We start from the raw sequence: 19,904 nt of genomic DNA, 5'->3' as shown, positions 1-19,904 counted from the left end.
CTGAGAACAAACTGGGGAAATTGGAAATTGCGTCTGTGCGTTTGTCTACCAAAATCCCCCACGCGTGCGGTAGAGATGACATTGGCACGCACATGCACACACACCTATATAAAATTGTGCGCATGTGTACGTGCGTACAGCCTATTTTGAACTGTGCGTGCGTGTTGTAAAATGGCTGCGTCCGTCGGCGTAAGCGGCAATACATGCACACCCACGCGGCTGTTTAAAAGTTACCGTCCCCGAATGGTTAATGGTAGCCGAGGCTGCTGATGCATTCGTTGGATACATAGTTCATATTTATTTCATATTCACTTCATATTTATTTCCTGCCTTATCTTCTTTCCAGCTTGTTGCAAGCTTCCAAGTTCTCTTCCCTGTTGATTGTAACTTTGACTCATTCCTACCTACTGTTTATCTTTCGTTTACTTGAATAGTTACCCCAGTTTTATTCTTGTTAATTGTAAACCGATCCGATATGGTTATTTACTATGAAGGCCGGTATATAAAACTGTTAAATAAATAAATAAATAGTAGCGCATGACACAGTGGATGCTGAAGGGTCTGTGTGTGTGCGCTGCGGGAACGTTGACTTGCACACTGAATTATTTTCACTTACATCCAGTTGTGCTTTTATCACTCTTCTCAATAAAGACTTTGCATTGGGGTAGTGGGGAGATGCCTGCCTTGCTTATGATGCTTTGCTTGCATATTGAGCTGTTCTCAATGATGTGGCAGCACTTTCATATGCTGCAGAGGCATATGATCGTTGGTTCAAGATTTCAACCTGTGGCTACCTGATGGTATCCAGCAAATTGAACAGCTTTTTTTGTTTGTTTTTTTTTATAAATTTGCTTTATGGTTTGACGGTAAAGCTGTATTTACATTCATTCTGTTCATACTGTCCTCTTTTAATGCAGCCCCTCTTTTAATGTATCCCCTGGTGATGCCTATGAAAATTCTGTCACTTTTAGATTTACTTTGAATTCAAGAAATTCTGCCTCCATTGCCTGTTATAAATTTGGTTGCAAAGGTGAAAGGTCTGGTGTGATGTACTTTCCTGAACCAGATGACTTTTTTTTTTTTTTTTTGTTTTCTCCTCAGGCGGTGGTTTCCAGTTTGGAGGCAATACTAATTTCAACTTCAGCAGTGGGAGTCCAGCTAGCGGTGTCTTTACCTTTGGGGTGAATGCAGGAGGAGCTGGAGCGGCAGCAGCAACGGCTGTCCAGCCTCCAGCCTCTTCAGCCTTCCCCTTTAACCAGCCTCAGTCTTTCACAGTGGGGTAAGAAAATTGTGGAGGGGGGGAAGGGGAAGGGGTGGAGGGAATCACAGCTCCAGATGAGTTTGTTCAACTGATGATATAGGAATCTGGTTTCACTGCAGTCATCTCAGGCCCTCATGACAACTGAGGATTTTATCCAGAAGAAAAATACAAAATAAGTTACTTTTTGGTTTCCTCCTTTGTTTCTGACATTGGTTTTTTTTTGGTTATGTTTCCTTTTTCCTTCCCTTTTTATAGCCGTCTCTAAACAGCCTCGGCTGTGGGAACCTTTGCATAGCTGGAGGTGTACTAACTCCAGAGCATACCCTCAACAAGCCCTCATTAGCCAGCAGAGTCTGCCACAGTAACAGCAGCCACCCTATTTCCCTCCCTAGACCTAAGCGCACTACCTCTGTGATGTGCACAGTCCTGACAAACCGAAATCTGAACCTGGATCCATTGCACTGTAACATGCGGTACTGTGGCTTTAGCCACAGTCTTGTCCCATGTGCCTTCATTGTACTGGCTTTCATCGTGTGTGTCTGTGTTTGTGTAACCTTTAAAGTGTAGTATATAATGTACTTTTGTTAGGAGTTGCAGGTTGAATTACCCATGCTGCATGTGAGACATCAACAGAGCAGCACTAGGCGGAGCTGTCTCTCAAAGCGTCAGGCTTTTTGCCCTACTGGGCATACTCACTAGTTTCCATGAGAATGAGCCTTCCAGAAGTCTCCTTTGTTGGTTGTTGTTTTTTTCTCCGAGGACAAGCAGGATGATAGTCCTCACACATGGGTGATATCAGATGGAGCCTGATGCGGAAAACTTATCTCAAAGTTTCTAGAAACTTTGACTAGGCACATTGAGCATTCCCTATACCACGTGTCCACGCGGGGTCCCTCTTCACTCTCTTTTTTTTTCCGCAGAGCTATGAACCACACAAATTGATTGAGCTCTAAAAAAAAAACTTGGCTTTTGCCTGATGGAAAACTTCATTTTTTGCGGTTTTTCGCGTTTATTTGCTTCAGGTCTGTTGCTGGGTCCCTCGGTGGCTCCCCGTAGTGTCCCCAGTCAGGGTTTTCGGCGTTCAGATATGTTTCTTTTCACGGTTGGTTCCTCCTGTGGTGGTAGTGCCTCAGTGCCCACCAGCCATCGACACCCATGGCCATCATTCGTTCTTTCCCTTTTATTTCGCCCCATCATGATCACGTCCGATTTTTGACAATGCCCCCCAGTGCACGAGGACCATGTCGATCACCGATCCTCATGATGTTTGTCTTGTCTCCTCTGCCTGGGGGCATTGCATGATGTCTAGGGTTGCCGCTTATGTGCCCAGATGACCCCAAAGGGACATAGTCTTTCACTCGGCAAGATGGATCAGTTCTTCGGGTTGAAGAAGTCTGAAGCATCGAAGGACCTCGAGCCACACCAATGGACACCACGACATCGGCGGGACCATTTGTTCTATTGAGGTTGTCTGTGAATCGGGGCACCAGAGACCAACTACTGTCTATCTCCTCTGGTCCGAGGACACCAGGTTCATCAGCCTCTGCACTGGGGAAGCCTAAAAAGCATCAGCACCGGTCCCCATCGATACACAGCGCTGGGCACGGGGATGCATTGCTTTTGCTGCAGTGCCCCCGAAGCGACCTCGTGGCAAGGAGTGCCCATCTTCCATTGATGCCTGGGGTCCACGAAGGTCTCCACCGGTCCTGGTACCAGTTGCCAATCCCCCTCGCGGGTCAAAGGAAGATCTGGCCACCCCTCCTTCATCCCAGTCAGTGTTGGCATTGGCAACATTCAAGGAGGAGCTGGAGTGTCTATTCCAGCCAGCGGTGGAGTGGGTGCTGTAGGGTTTAGGTCCCATGACACAGATGACACCGGAGCCAGTGCCACCCATCCTTGTACCACTTCTGGAGCTCCAAGGCCTCCTCCCACTGTGTCTTGGTGGTGTTAGTTCAGCTGATGAAAGCTCCCCTTGAATTGCTGCGCACCTATGACCTGAAGTATCTGACCTGGAAGGTCATATTTTTGGTGGTATTCACTTCAACGCGCAGGGTCAACGAGCTCCAGGCCTTAATGACTTATCCACCTTATACTAAGTATTATCATGACAGGGTGGTCTTGTGTACACACCCTGAATTCCTGCCTAAGGTGATGACTGATTTCCATCTTAACCAATCAGTTGTCTTGCCAATTTTCTTTCCCAGGCCCAATTCGCACCAAGTCGGAATGAGCACCACACAGTTTGGACTACAAGCGAACCTTAGCCTTCTATATGGAGCAGACAGAAGCCCATAGACAGTCCACCCAACTTTTTATTTCTTTTGCTAGGAATAGTTTGGGCGTTGCTGTTGCCAAACAGACACTATCCAGTTGGCTAGCAGATTGCATCTCCTTCTGTTATGCCTAGGCGAGACTGGATCTTGGGAGTCATCTCAAGGCTTATTCTGTCCGAGCCATGGCAACATCAGTGGCCCACAAGCTAGCAGTTTCAGTGGAGGAGGTCTGCAAAGCTGCGACATGGAATTCTCTCCACACATTCACATCCCATTACTGTCTGGATAGGAATGGCTGATGCAACAGTAGGGTTGGCCAGTCTGTTCTCTGGAACCTGTTTGAGGTGTAGAACCCAACTCCTCCCTAATTAGGGCCCCTTGTTTGGGTTCAGGCTGTCTCCCCCTTTGTTACCAAAAGCACCGGTGATGGTGTGCTCATTGGCACCTGGTTAGGTGTCTGTTGGTCCCATTTTGTGTTGGGGAGCAGAATGTAGCTAAGGATTCACCCATGTGTGAGAACTATCATCCTGCTTGTCCTCAGAGAAAGAGTTGTTTACCTGTAACAAGTACCGGCATGATGTTCCGACGAATGTCGGTATATAAAAATCAACAAATAAATAACAAGTGTTCTCCAAGGACAGCAGGATGTTAATCCTCACGAAACCTGCCCACCATCCTGCAGCATTGGGTTTCTCCTATTTTTTTATTTTTTATCGTAAATCTTTAAGAGACTGAAGAAGGAACCCCGTGTGGACATGTGGTATAGGGCATGCTGGGCATTCTCAGTGTACCTAGTCAAAGTTTCTAGAAACTTTTGACATACGTTTTCCGCATCGGACTCTGTCTGATGATGTCACCCATGTGGGAGGACTAACATCCTGCTGTCCTCTGAGAACACCTGTTACAGGTAAGCAACTCTGTTTAATCTGCCTTTCACATGGACATGGAATCCTCTCTCTCGATTCCTCCTCAGTTTTTAAACTGTCTCTTTGGCGACCTCAAAACAGCTCTTTTCAGTGCTAAAATGACTCTGAGGAAGACCATTGGATTTAATTACTGCAGTTGTGGCCCATCACAGATGACCTCAACTATTGCTATTTAAGCCTGGACACAGATCACAACAGGCAAATTGTCACAACTGTGGAAGAATGTCCCCCCAGAACATAAAGGCAATGGGTGAAGAAAATTGCACAGCTCCAAGCAGAAGACTCCAGTCTCCGGACAATCCTCAGCCTCCCCATCTTCTTTATCAGGAGAGATAGGAGAACCTCCTCGCTCAGTCTGGTCCTCTCTGGGACAGCTGCGTTGCACCCAAGCTCAGGAGTGCTGGCCAGTCTCCACGGGGGCGCACTCCCTGCGTTGGAAAAATCGCACTCATGGCAAAAGACAACATACTACTCAGTAAGAGTGATGCACCTGATTCATATGGCTCAAACATCAAAGGCGGCGCCTCCTTCTTCAAAAGCAACACCCTCGGCATCAAAAGCTGTGCAGGTGCCATAGATGGCTCAACATGTGCTGAAGGCGACGCACCATGTGTTGGGAGCAGTGCACCGCATGTTCAGAATGACGCATCAGGTACCCAAAATCCCCGCAACCAATGCATCCTGAATCCATGACTCAGCCGGAGTACATGGAGATTCACACAGCACAGGACACAATGCACACAGCACAAACTTCAGCCGTGCCCCATGTTCCGACACCTCACCACAAAAAGACAAGGAAAGTGACACCATGAGAGGAGTATTCGTCTTTTTCCACAAGATGTAGACATGAACACATCTCCAGCCCCATCTCTTCCCACATCAGGCTCCTCTGAGAGCTTTTTCACTTCCACATCTCCAGAGACTCTACATGAGGAATGGCAAGAAACTGCCCCACCCATGGGAACTCCATCCCCATTGGTTATACTATTGGCAGCAGTCCCGCCACCAAGAATCCCAAAAAGAGTAAACCCTGCACTGATCAAGGCTCCGGCAGGAATCCAGGGTCCTCTTCTTCCTTCCAGGTTTTGCAGTAAATTACAAAAAGTCGAACCTCCATCCAACCCAGACCAATACAGTTCATAGGAGCCCGAATACACTCATTTCTATCCATGGCCTTGCTCCCAAACGACTGAGCCCAAAAACTTCAGAACCTGGCCAGGCATGTCCTATTGCAGTCAACGGCACCCACACTTCTCATTCTTACCGAACTAGGCCACCTGGCAGCGGCAATCCATGTAATTCCCTTGACTTGTCTGCACATGAGGCAATTGCAATGGGGTCTAAGAATGCAGTGGAATCGGTTCTTCCAGCTTCTGTCTTCACGAGAGGTCATAACCGACTTTATGAAAATGGATACCAAATGTTGGCTATGCCCAGGAATATTGGAATCTCCACAGACGCCTCCACTGAAGGCTGGGGTGTACATCTTCTAATTCAAAACACAGGATTTATGGTCACTCCCAAGAGTCAGGTTGACAAATCTGCTAGAGTTAAGAGCAGTGCATCACTCCCTCAAGATTTTCCAGTGTATGTTCCATGGTCAGCACATAATGATTCACGCTGACAATCGAGTCGCAATGTATTATCTCAGCAAACAAGGGGGCACAGGATCTTGAACCCTCTGCAAGGAAACTCTAGCCATCTGGAACTGGGCAAAGGTCAACCATGCAACTCTGCAAGCAATCTGCCTTCCGAGAATCACAAACACAGAAGCAGACAGACTCAGCAGAGTTTTCCAACTACTTGAATGAGCTCTTTTTCAGATTATAGCAGACCATCTCTTCCACCACTGGGTCGGCCATGAATAGACCTATTTGCAACCGAATAGAGCAGAAAGGTGGCCTGCTTCTGCTCTCTATCCGAGCTGTTACAGGGAAGCACCAGATGTGTTCCTAATTTCTTGGTCCCAGGGACTTCTATATGCCTTCCCTTCAGTCCCACTGATCACAAGAACTGTGCAAACATATATACAAGACCGAGCCAAGATGGTCTTAATATCCCCAGCATGGCCCAGGCAACCATGGTATGCATGTTTCTTTCAGCTTTCAGCAGGCTTCTCGCAAAGTCTGGGAAGAAATCCCTCCCTGCTCACTCAGGAGGGGGGGGAACTACTCCATCCCTTGCAGCCTTCTCTCAATCTCACTGCATGGAGGTTGAATGCTCGACCCTAGCACTCTTCCATCTATCTTCCAACGTCGAAGACACCATAATCTCGGCAAGGAAACCATCCACGTGACGTAATTATACCTTTGAATGTAACCGATAGACCAGATGGTGTGAAGAACGCTCCCTAGACCCATTCACATGTGAACATCGTCTACTGCTAGATTATGTCCATCCAGCAGAGGTTTTGCAGCCTCTTCCATTTGTGTGCTCCTGAGCACTTCAGCCGCTTATCACGCCCTGGAGGAGGGAAATTACATATTACATTATCCTCTCATTGCACGGTTCTTGAAAGGACTTCTACTATTCTAAAGATCAAAATCATAGAGCATATAGAAAGACATGGTTTAATGGAACATAGTCAACATGGATTTACCCAAGGGAAGTCTTGCCTAACAAATCTGCTTCATTTTTTTGAAGGGGTTAATAAACATGTGGATAAAGGTGAACCGGTAGAGGTAGTGTATTTGGATTTTCAGAAGGCGTTTGACAAAGTCCCTAAAGAGAGGCTTCTAAGAAAACTAAAAAGTCATGGGATAGGAGGCAATGTCCTTTCGTGGATTACAAACTGGTTAAAAGACAGGAAACAGAGAGTAGGATTAAATGGTCAATTTTCTCAGTGGAAAAGGGTAAACAGTGGAGTGCCTCAGGAATCTTGGACCGGTGCTTTATATATATATATATATATATAAATAAAATCTGGAAAGGAATACAACAAGTGAGGTTATCAAATTTGCGGATGATACAAAATTATTCAGAATAGTTAAATCACGAGCGGATTGTGATACATTACAGGAGGACCTTGCAAGACTGGAAGATCGGGCATCCAAATGCCAGATGAAATTTAATGTGGACAAGTGTAGCTGGGTTCAAAAAAGGTTTGGATAAGTTCTTGGAGGAGAAGTCCATTAACTGCTATTAATCACGTTTACTTAGGGAATAGCCACTGCTATTAATTGCATCAGTAGCATGGGATCTTCTTGGTGTTTGGTTTCTTGCCAGGTTCTTGTGGCCTGGTTTGGCCTCTGTTGGAAACAGGATGCTGGGCTTGATGGACCCTTGGTCTGACCCAGCATGGCAAGTTCTTATGACCCTCTTTACAAAAGCTTCCAGTTCCTTGGGATTTGAACATAGTCCTACAGGGATTGATGGAACCACCCTTAGAAACCTTGTATAATTCCGAACTCAAGTTCCTAACATGGAAAGTCATCGTCTTAGTGGCAATCACGTCAACAAGGAGAGTAAGCGAACTGCAGGCGCTGGTGCACTTCCCACCTTACCTATAAATCTTCCATGACAAAGTGGTCTTGTGAACCCATCCAAAATTCTTACTGAAGGTGGTCTCTGTATTTTACCTAAATCATTCTATTTTGCTTCCCACCTTATTTCCGAAACCACATGAGCAAGAGAGGCAGTTACATTTGCTAGACTGCAAAAGAGCCTTGGCCTATTATAAACAACCATCACACAGACAAATGCAATCTTCTCAGCTTTTCGTCTCATATCACCCAAACAGATTAGGAATACCAGTTGCAAAGAGAACTCTATCTAATTGGATTACATCTTCATACAACATTGTTATGCAGCAAAATCCCTTACTCTCTCGCATCCCTGTAAAGGCGCACCAACTCAGAGTGATGACAGCTTTGCTAGTACATTTGCAAAGTGGTACCTTTAGAGGACATCTGCCAAGTGGCCACATGGTTCTCCGTCCACACATTCACATCATACTACCTCTTAGGCAAACTAGCAAAATGAGATGGCGCAGTGGGAAAAGCAGTGTTACACCATTTCATCCAGGTGGATGCTGTCCATAGAAGAGTCCAGGCTGTAAAAAAATAAAAAAATAAATTTTATAATAAGGCGAATAAGAGTATGTTACTGGCTGCATGGCCAAAGTGTTTTCCACAACCCTCAACTAGGGTATCCCCATGCAGCATGACTAATTCAACCTGCTTATCAATGGAAAAAGCAAGTTTGCTTACCATAGATGGTGTTTTCCGTAGATAGCAAGATGAATTAGCCATGCATTCCCCACCCTTGCTCCCTGTACAGCATCCCGATATGCCCTGAATATCTTTTACTTGGATATGAACTGAGGAGACTTCTGGAAGGCTCATTCATGCAGGAACTACCATGTATGCCCAGTAGGGCAAAAGCCTGAAGCTTTGAGAGACATCTCCATCTAGTGTCACCCATGCAGGATGGTTAATTCATCCTATGTACGGAAACACTGTTTATGGTAAGCAACCTTGCTTTTTTGTCATTCATTTTCCAAAATTGTTCTTGTCACTGGATTTGCCAACGTGCAGTAAAGGAACAATGTAACTGTGACAGCATTAACGTGGCATGTCTTTTAAAGCAATCCTTCCACATTGAAAGACTTCTCTTTATCCTTTAAAGAGGCCAAGTGAAATGTTTGTTAGTGGTTGCCAAGTTGTTTTGCAAACAGATAAAAATATGAGCAAGAAAATAATTTAACTAGGGGCAATGTTTAAAGTGGATCCTGCTTTGCTTTTTAACAAACCATGCAACCTCTAAAGGAAGAGGCACACTTGAAAGCCACCGCCACAAGGTGACTTCTTTTTGGGGAGGGAAGATAGTAAAGCATCAACGTCTTGCTATTTTGATGCCTTCCTAGAAACACAGAATGACAGCAGGTAAAGGAGCATCTAGTCTGCCCAATTTTCTTTCTTTGGCAGTCCCATAGACCCCCCAGGTATTCTCTGGTTCTCCCTTCTCTTCTTTGCACCTGCGGTTTCTCTGCTTATCCCAGGATTTACTTGAATTCTCTTACTGTATTTGTCTCCTCCACTTCCCCTGAAAGGCCATTTCATACATCACCACCCTTTTTGTGAAGAAATATTTCCTAAGCAGTAACAAGTGAGTGCTCCATTTGTTTTGGCTCATATCATGATCTTCCTCTGCTGTCATGGGTCACAATTAAGTTTTGGGGTTGGTTTGGTTTTTTTTGTGTCTGTGGTTTAATGCACGTTTTCACTTTGCCTCAGTTATTACATTTTGGATGTTAACCACATAGTGAAAATCGGCGCATGTTTAATAGCTGGGGGCCAGGTAGTCAATGTGCAGAGCTTGTAGAAGAGTTTATTGGATTTAGTGCAGGAAGCACCGCATAGGGATGTAATAGGATGTGGTGGTATAATTGTATTGACATTTTGTGTCTTCTTTTTTTCTTTTCTTTCCTTTTTTTTTTTTTTTTTTGTTTGTTTGTTTGTTTGTTTGTTTGTTTTAATTCCCCACTCTGGCTGATTGCAGAAGCAACGGGAAGAACATGTTTTCTGCTTCTGGAACTTCAGTTTCTAACCGGAAGATAAAGACCGCCATCAGACGAAGGAAGTGAAAACAAACCCTGCCCTCAAAAGAAAACAAATGACTTCTTTCTACAACAGCTGGTGCCCTGCATAGTTCACATACTGGATTGTACCTCATGCCGTGTTTAGCCTACATCAAATACATGCCTAAGGACATTCAAAAAGATGAAAAAAAAAAAGACAAAAAAAAAACAAACCTACCCTGCTGATTCCTTTTGTTTTTTGTTATATATATATATATATATATATATATATATATACACACACACATATATATATAAAACATTTTTTCCTCTTTTTGTAATTACCTACAGCTGGTGACAGGAGGGTTCGTAAAAGCACCATTTGTTTTAGACTCCAGCAGATTCTCCTCCTTTAATTGACTTGGGGTGAGAGTGGGGGAGGGGGGGGGGTGAGCGGGAGAGGGTGGGAGCATGATCTGGCTACAGCAAAGCGAGCACAGCCTGCACGGTGACCCGGCTTTCTGTAATACCTCTTTGCGCCACTAGTTTCCTGCCCACCTCACGGCGGGTCCTATCAGCGAAAGATGCAGAATGGTGGTGGCAGCGGCTGATGTGGGTTTTTTTTTTGGTTTTTTTTCCCCCCTTCGTTTCTTAAGCAGAGTTTGTGCAGGTGGTATGTGTGTCATGTTTGAGTGGGGAATGTTTTGTGCGCCGATTTCCTTCTGTTTGAGGAAGACTGAAAATCGGGGGTTTATCCCTGCCATGGACTTTGTTAGATCTGTTCATCTGCATTTAATTTATACTACCACGTGCATTCCCTGCTCGCTGTCACCACTTTCACCCCCCCCCCCCCGCCCCTTCCATTTATTTTATTTCGTTTCTTGTGTAAATAGCGTTTCATTCTCCTGTGTCCCCCACCCCCTTTTTTTTTTTTTGGCATAACATAAATCTGTGAAGTATACATTTACTTTTTTTTTTTCTGTGCGTGTTAGAGCGATTCTTCCTTGTTTAGTATTGTCTCAGATTTTATTATGTAAATCCCATTATTCAAAGTTGCCTAAATCCATTCAAAAATTAGTCTTTAAAGAAAATTGGGAATTCTTTAAAGTATGAGTTTATTGGCTTTTCTGATCCATTTTTGCTTGGACCAAAACCAGTATTGTACAAAGTATTAAGTATATATTTTTATATTTACAGAAATGGACCTTGGTGACTTTGGATAATAAGGAAAAGTTTAATATTAAAAGCCATGTTTATTACAGTATAATTAACATGTTAAAAACCATGGGATAAATGCCATCAATAAAAACGATAAAATACAGGTGGTTTGAGTTTTGAACTCTTGATGCAGGCATGGAGGACTAGTTAAAGGCACTGTTTGTGGTAGTTTTTTTTTTTTACAGTTCAGCTGGTTTTATTTTAGCAGGTGAAGTACCAAGGTTTAATTGTGTCTGCTGTGTGAACATTTCTGACCTTCCTGACCAGCTTTCCTAGGGTGCATGTTTGCGCTAGAATTTGAATGAGGAAAATTTCCCCTTTTTTGGACTATTCCACATAACTTCAACACCATTATTTTCGGTTTTGGGGGGGGGGGGGGGGGTTTCATCTCTCTGCAAATCCATTCCTTCGTTGGTGGCAGCCTCAAGGGCAGGGGAAGAAAGGAGATAAGGCCATTGTATGGCCCTAATATGCAGCCTGTGCACAGCTTCCCAATATCGTTCTCCTTCTCCCAGCTAGGCCAGGCAGTGTTGCACTCCTTTGACCTTGTGAGCAGGACCTTGCTGTTTCCAGAGGCAGTCCAGTGATGATCTGTTGTAGTCTGGGGGTGGTTCTCAAACCAGTGCCTTTCTCTCTCCCCTCCCCTTTCCCTTGGGGCATTGAATACTACCTTGTGCAGCACTGTCAGCCTGAGAGGAGGGGGTGGGCATTGGGAAGCCAGTGTGTATTCTGGCTGGCCTTGGACTGCATACTGTTTCACATTGGCTAGTAATGGGAAATAATCAGGAAAAAAAAAGTACACATCTCCTCCTCCAGTGTTTTGACTGTAGCTCAGCTAGTGCAGCGTGGAACTTCTTAATGTGATGCAGCAAGGGGGGGGGGGGGGGAGTGAAAGAGTGGCCTAGAGCTGTGGATTGAGAACCAGGGAAGCAGAGGTTCAAATTCTTCTCCCACTAATGCTCCTCGTGATGTTGGGCAAGTAACTTTGTCCTCCTTTGCCACTAACTTAGATTGTAAGCCCTTTGGAGCAGGGACCTATATCTACTGTACCTGAATCATAACTTGCCTTGAGCATGGGTCTGGGGAAAGTGAGTAATTAAATCCAAAATCCACTGATAGCAATTTTATATTATACATCTGAGATGGAAATGGCTTTAGAATGCAGTTAATGTTTAGGACTTTCCCCAATGCCACATTAGTGAGGTAAAACATCTATGTATGGGAGCTGAAAATATGCTGTACTGTGACCCTGGGCTGGGGAGTGGAGTTGGAGACTAATATGGTATAGATTTGCTTCAAACTGTGAAGAGAGCAGAAACGGTTAGTTGCAGCCCTGTTATACAGAGCACGTTGCTGAGCTTTATTGAACAAAGGCCTTTACAGATTTTTACCTGTACAAAATTTAGTTCTGCCACCTTTGTTCCATATCCTCTCCCTTTCCTAGTGCCTACCTTGTGCATAGCAATATCCAGTAACCACACAAAGCCTGTAAAGATGCACATCCCTGCCAAAGATAATGTGCTGGTTTGCCATTAAAAAGTTCAAAAAAAATCTCATTTTATTAATGTGTTAATTTGGCGTGATCATATATGAGCAATGTAAGCTACCAGAGAAGCAACTCTGCCTCTCTTCTCCCACATTGCTTGCTTCCAGAGTACAAAAAAAAATCTAGGAGCTCTTTGAAATATCATTTCAGATTATTAAGCCAAGAGCCAGACTGTAACACAATGGATGTGGAGCTTCATCTGGGTTTTTTTGTTTTGTTTTGTTTTTACTGCTTCTAAATGCCGATGGAACATTTAAGGCAGTGTAATCAGTTTACTTATTCCTAATTATGTTGCAAGAAGCACACCTGAAGTACTTTCACAAAGTCTTACAATGAGAATTGAGATGTTTTTGTTTGGGTTTTTTTTTTTTCACTGTGAAGCCAAGTCACATGTTTCACAGGCCAATAAGGACTTACTTTGAATGTACCGCTAGTTACTGGATTTCATATAAAAATGGTATACCTCTTTAATGTACTTTTTTAACATTGTCTGAAAGTGTAAATATGTACTTTAAATTTTTAATAAGTGCATTCAGAGCCGGGCAGTTACAAAATTTTGGCAATGTGTACATTTATGTTTAGAAAGGGCCAGTTCAACCTTTCTTTGCAGATATTGTGTGCATAAAGATATAAACGCCTGTAGGAAATGTTTGAACGGAACTGGACTCAATGGATCCAGTTTACAATTACTTACCCAGTCGGTATTGGGCTGTACGTCTGGTTAACAAAATGCCATTGTGCAGCTAAATACCGACTGCATAAGCAGTTAAAAGTATGCCTGTAGTGTTTAGGTTCTAGACCCTTTCTAGTAATTAGAGATAGTTTTGAAAGATGGTCAAGACTGTTGCACTTGTGCATTCTACTTTAATATGAGCTAGATGTGGATACTTCTGATTTTTTTTTTTGGGAGGCAGCGATACTTGTGCATTTCCTCTCTGTTTCTTATAATAAAATCCTGGTTTATATGGTTCTTTGAACAAATATCAGGCTACCGGGAAGCAAGGCTGGAGCGAAGTACATTGCTTGGCCTCCTCATGGACACATTTTCAGAGGCTTCTTGCTTCGGAACAAAACGTAAATAAAGTTAATGTAATTTCTTTCATTCACTTTGCCTGCTTTGTTTTGTCAATCATTTGTCCTAGGGATTTATTTTTTTTTTCAGCTGTTGTGGAAATTAAAAGTACTTTTGCTGAGACCTATTCCTTGAACCAATGGGATTGGGTGAATAGAGTTTAATATTGATGATTCCTTGGAAGTGGATCATTACAACAAAATTGAGTATTATGTGTAATGACATTTCCACAGATATGAGAGAGAGTTTTAAGGCTGTCTTGATAGCAAATGATTTAATATAAAACCTTGTAGATTGGTAGATCTCTAGTTCAATGGGTTAAGCAAGTAATTGATTAAATATTTGAAGGGTTGCCATGAAGAAGACAATGTTTATTTTCAAAATGGATATGTGAGCTTAGCTCACATAGTGTAATGTGAGGGCAGCAGTGTCCTGAATTAGTAAAATACTGATCAATTGGGGGGGTGGGGGGGGGGTGAGAAATAATACTTTTAGCTTTCTCCACTACTGGTGTACAGCAGTGGCAGCAAAGAAAGTTGTCCATGCAAAGTTTACTGCTGCTCTTCACAATGTGGCACAAACCCATGTTTGCTTTGCCTTTGTGTGACACATAGCTCGCTGCCTCACCCTCCTGTGCCATTGCTTCATACCCTCAACAAAGTTCTTCTGTCTCCAGAGGTTTCTTCTCATGTCATTTTTATATGCACGCGCTTTCAGTCCCCTCCCCAACTTCACTCCCTACACCACCTCTCTAGGTCGTATGCTCTTCCTTTTGACTTATCTCTACAGCTTTGTTTTACAGTGATTATTAAGGGAATTTTTATTTCAGCAACAGCATGAAACATTGTGGCAAGGAGAAGGATCTGGAAAGTTGAAAACTGCTCCCAAGTTGTACTTATAATGGGGCTTTTTTTTTTTTTTTTTTTTTTTTTTTTTAGAAGTTGACATTCCCAAGCAATGGAGGCCTTATTTGCAATTCTTTTTACAGTGCAAGTCATTATTTAGAGGTTAATTTGGCAGGATTTTTTAGCCTGATTAACCATGTTTCTGTGACTCGACCACAGTAATTAAAATTGTGCTCCTTTAGGATGCTTTTTATGCTATTTCCAGATAGTCTGGATGGAGTAAAGCACCTTTTTCCATCGATAAGCAGGCAGAATTAGCCATTACATGGCGGTAACATCCGGCAGTACCCCAAACAAGCTCATCTTTCCAAGCTGTAGAGTTTTGAGCAATGAGTCTCCTCAGTCATAATCAGAATTCTTAATTAGGGTTTCTTCATAATCTGTCATAATGGATTCTAAATAGATCATAGATTCTGAACGTGTGCAGGAATTGTCTCGAGTCTCCTCAGTCATTTTTTGTCAGTACAGATGTGAACTCAGGCTCTCCTAATACTTTTTCTCTAAATATCCTTAAAACCTTCAAATTCAACATTTTTTTTTCAATCTCATCTTAAGTTGCCTCACTGCCTCTGTAGTCCCACAACAGTACTTTTCAGTGCTACCAAAATAAAACCAAACGTGACCTTCCATCATGTCTGACCAAAAGTCAACAGTGAGTGGTTTTAAAAGTTTTCTCTGTGGGAAGATTGTCCCTCACTGGGAATTAACTGTTACCAATATCTCAGCTCAGAACACAATCAGAAGAAATGATATGCTTGTGGATAGATATCCCTGGGCTCATTGCATTCAAGTGCGCTTTGCATTGAGGAACAGCATAAATCTCTTTGGAGTTGCAGTAGGCCCTTGTCTCTACAGTGCAACCTCAACTGCCTTGCTGGGAAATAAGTTGAGCAGGAGTTTCTCTAAAACTTCCCTGTCTGCTCAGGCCAAAATTGCGGGGTTCAGTTTCACCAGCTACCCTGCATTGAAGACCAAGCAGCATCAATCACTGGAGCCATTGCAGCCTGCATCGAAGAAGTACAAACACTCTGAGGTGCTTCAGCACTGGCACCATCAACAGCCATCAGCATTGACGGCGCAAGCAACATTGTGTTCTTGACACATGATGCATCACACATCTTCCACACAGTGCATCGAAGTGCTCGAAGCACGATCCACCAATGTACTCGATGCAGGGAGCTGCAATGCCACTGAAGTATGAGGCCTCGATGCACACCAACGCATCTAGTCTTTGGTCACACAGTGCTTAGGATCCTATATCACCTGATCCCCCTATGCAACCAATGCAATATTGTCAACCTGCACTGGATTCCTTGACACGTCTCCAAAAACTGTCAAAAACATCCAAGGCATCTAAACACTTTACCCATCAAAAGCCTCAAACACATCTAACTCAGGCCAACACATGCATAGAACTTCCATGAAACTACATATTAGTGGATGAGTAGAGATCGGTTTGCCATCTAGATTAAATGATTGCTTTGGTGTTTACTGAAGAGGATGTTGGGGAGGTACCCGTAATGGAGAAGGTTTTCATGGGTAATGATTCAGATGGACTGAATCAAATCACGGTGAACCTAGAAGATGTGGTAGGCCTGATTGACAAACTGAAGAGTAGTAAATCACCTGGACCGGATGGTATACAACCCAGAGTTCTGAAGGAACTAAAAAATGATATTTCAGACCTATTAGTAAAAATTTGTAACCTATCATTAAAATCATCCATTGTACCTGAAGACTGGAGGATAGCAAATGTAACCCCAATATTTAAAAAGGGCTCCAGGGGAGATCCAGGAAACTACAGACCGGTTAGCCTGACTTCAGTGCCAGGAAAAATAGTGGAAAGTGTTCTAAACATCAAAATCACAGAACATATAGAAAGACATGGTTTAATGGAACAAAGTCAGCATGGCTTTACCCAAGGCAAGTCTTGCCTCACAAATCTGCTTCACTTTTTTGAAGGAGTTAATAAACATGTGGATAAAGGTGAACCGGTAGATGTAGTATACTTGGATTTTCAGAAGGCGTTTGACAAAGTTCCTCATGAGAGGCTTCTAGGAAAAGTAAAAAATCATGGGATAGGTGGCGATGTCCTTTCGTGGATTGCAAACTGGCTAAAAGACAGGAAACAGAGAGTAGGATTAAATGGACAATTTTCTCAGTGGAAGGGAGTGGACAGTGGAGTGCCTCAGGGATCTATATTGGGACCCTTTTCAATATATTTATAAATGATCTGGAAAGAAATACGACGAGTGAGATAATCAAATTTGCAGATGACACAAAATTGTTCAGAGTAGTTAAATCACAAGCAGATTGTGGTAAATTGCAGGAAGACCTTGTAAGACTGGAAAATTGGGCATCCAAATAGCAGATGAAATTTAATGTGGATAAGTGCAAGGTGATGCATATAGGGAAAAATAACTTATGCTATAATTACACAATGTTGGGTTCCATATTAGGTGCTACAACCCAAGAAAGAGATCTAGGCGTCATAGTGGATAACACATTGAAATCGTCAGTTCAATGTGCTGCGGCAGTCAAAAAAGCAAACAGAATGCTGGGAATTATTAGAAAGGGAATGGTGAATAAAACGGAAAATGTCATAATGCCTCTGTATCACTCCATGGTGAGACCGCACCTTGAATACTGTGTAAAATTCTGGTCGCCGCTTCTCAAAAAAGATATAATTGCGATGGAGAAGGTACAGAGAAGGGCTACCAAAATGATAAGGGGAATGGAACAGCTCCCCTATGAGGAAGACTAAAGAGGTTAGGACTTTTCAGCTTGGAGAAGAGACGGCTGAGGGGGGGATATGATAGAGATGTTTAAAATCATGAGAGGTCTAGAACGGGTAGATGTGAATAGGTTATTTACTCTTTCAGATAGTAGAAAGACTAGGGGGCACTCCATGAAGTTAGCATGGGGCGCATTTAAAACTACTCGGAGAAAGTTCTTTTTTACTCAACGCACAATTAAACTCTGGAATTTGTTGCCATAGGATGTGGTTAGTGCAGTTAGTATAGCTGTGTTTAAAAAAGGATTGGATAAGTTCTTGGAGGAGACGTCCATTACCTGCTATTAAGTTCACTTAGAGAACAGCCACTGCCATTAGCAATGGTAACATGGAATAGACTTAGTTTTTGGGTACTTGCCAGGTTCTTATGGCCTGGATTGGCCACTGTTGAAAACAGGATGCTGGGCTTGATGGACCCTTGGTCTGACCCAGTATGGCATTTTCTTATGTTTTTATGTTCTTAGGTGTGTATAGTAAGCTGCTATTGTTCTGAGGTGCACTCACAATTGAAGAGGTGGAGAGACTTGAACAAGAAAGGTGGAGCAAGTATTTCAGCAAATGCTTTAAGATTCTCAAGAAAATGGGTCCAAAGCATTTTGAGACTATTTGGAGCACCTATTTCATTTGATGGCATATTTTCTTCCAGTTGAAAGCTTCCTAGATGAGATTAGTATGTCCACAATCTCTGAAGGTAAGTGGAGATCAGCAATCACTGAGCACTCAATATCCAAGCTGTGATATTTAGGGCAGAAAGGTAGGGATGATACAATGTCCCATCTTTCTGAGTTAACAACACAGGGTCTGTTCCCAGATATATAGGAGGACTGCTGGCAAACTACGAGATATGCTTACCATATCTATCTGGGCCACATTGAGTCTGAGGATCAGCCAAGCGCAGTTCTGAAGAACCTTTTGCATTGTCTTGGCAATAAGTGATAATGGTGGAAAAGTGTATATGAGACTTTGTCCCCCCAGTCGAGAAGGAAAGCATCTTGAGCTACTCCGTGATCGCTTGGCAGATCTCAGCAAAGTTGATCTAGTTTTGTTCTGTTGCGATATGAATAGGTCCGTCAATAGTAAACCCCATAACCTGAAAAGTTTGTCTGTTGATTGCTGTAGATACCACCCGTGGTTGAAACACATTTGCCAGTGTGTTGGAGATGTATGACAGATATGTCTGTTAACATTTACTCAGATGTAAAACCTCATTTTACAAAATTAATCTTTTAAAAAGGTTAAAACCTTTGCTGAATCCTGTCGACTTGTGAACTGTTTTGCAAGCAATTCATATTTATGGCTTCCTGATACTACACTTCATCTACTACAATTAATTCAAAATACCACTACCTGTCTCCTTGCCAACATTAAAACCAGAGACCACATTACTCTAACCCTCCTCTCTCTGCACTGGCTTCCTGTAGACAACGTCTTCACTATAAAAATCTTTTTTTAAATTTTTTATTTATTCAATTTTATTATACAAACAAAGATACCTTTGCTTAGAAATTAGCAGAGAGTTTACAAAAAGGAAATATATTAAACTTAACAAATTTCTGGAAATACAATACTCTCAATCTTTTTCCAGGTAATTATTGGGGGGGGAGGCAAACATAGAGGAGCATAATATTTGAAATATACTAATGTAGACAAAACTCTCCTGAAAAAACCACATCTAAATTTTTGAGCGCAACTAGGTCTTTTAACTTGTGGGGACAGCCATTTTAGCATTTAAGAACTCCCTTAACTGATCTGGATTATAAAACATGTAGTTTCAGAGTATTTTATTACACACCTAGCAGGATACCTTAAAAGAAAATTAGCACCCAAAGCAATTACTTCTGGGCACAATGTTAGGAAATTATAAAATCTTAACTTTAATCCATAACCTAATTCATAAACTATCCACTGTATGGCTTTGCTCCTCTTTGCGTTTATACCAACCACCTCATCACCTCCGTTCTGTAGACAAAAACCTTCAAGTTCCAACGATTTAAAATCGCAAGGCTCGACATAACTAGAAAGCATGCTTTCTCAGTAGCAGTTCCCTCCCTCTGGAACTCAATTCTGGATACACTCAGGCTTTTGACAAACCCAAAAGGGTTTAAGAAAAAAATTAAAAACCTATTTATGCGCTGTCACATTTGGAAAACTCCAAGTAAAATGACCCCTCTCTTCTTATTTTTCTCCTGAGTTCATGAAGTTTTTAGCTCCTTTTGAATTTTCTGTTATAACTTGTTTTCTGTTACATAATTAAAAACATATACTCAAAAATGTTTATTTCTTGTAAACCACTTAGACCTATATATATTGTATAGGTGGTATATAAAAGATTTTAAATAAATACATGGCTTGCAGAACAGTTCAACTTCTTTCTTTCCAATACCAGATTTT

At 42.5% G+C, this 19,904-nt stretch overlaps 1 protein-coding gene across 6 annotated transcripts in view; it reads left to right on the top strand.

Annotated features, from left to right (window-relative positions):
* NUP153 (nucleoporin 153) overlaps positions 1-13,844 on the top strand; it is a 159,566-nt gene extending 145,722 nt beyond the window's left edge. For all 6 annotated transcript variants that reach the window (XM_029590715.1, XM_029590718.1, XM_029590717.1 and 3 more), the window contains 2 exons: positions 1,102-1,279; positions 9,960-13,844. In XM_029590715.1, coding sequence (XP_029446575.1) covers positions 1,102-1,279; positions 9,960-10,044 — 263 coding nt within the window. In that variant the 3' untranslated portion in view covers positions 10,045-13,844. The remainder of the gene's footprint in view (positions 1-1,101; positions 1,280-9,959) is intronic.
* The last annotated feature ends 6,060 nt before the right edge of the window (positions 13,845-19,904 follow it).

Source organism: Rhinatrema bivittatum, chromosome 2, assembly GCF_901001135.1.
Source record: "Rhinatrema bivittatum chromosome 2, aRhiBiv1.1, whole genome shotgun sequence".
Classification (NCBI taxonomy): Eukaryota; Metazoa; Chordata; class Amphibia; order Gymnophiona; family Rhinatrematidae; genus Rhinatrema; species Rhinatrema bivittatum.
The sequence above is the reverse complement of the archived record's forward strand: the minus strand, read 5'-3'. Positions and strand labels throughout refer to the sequence as shown.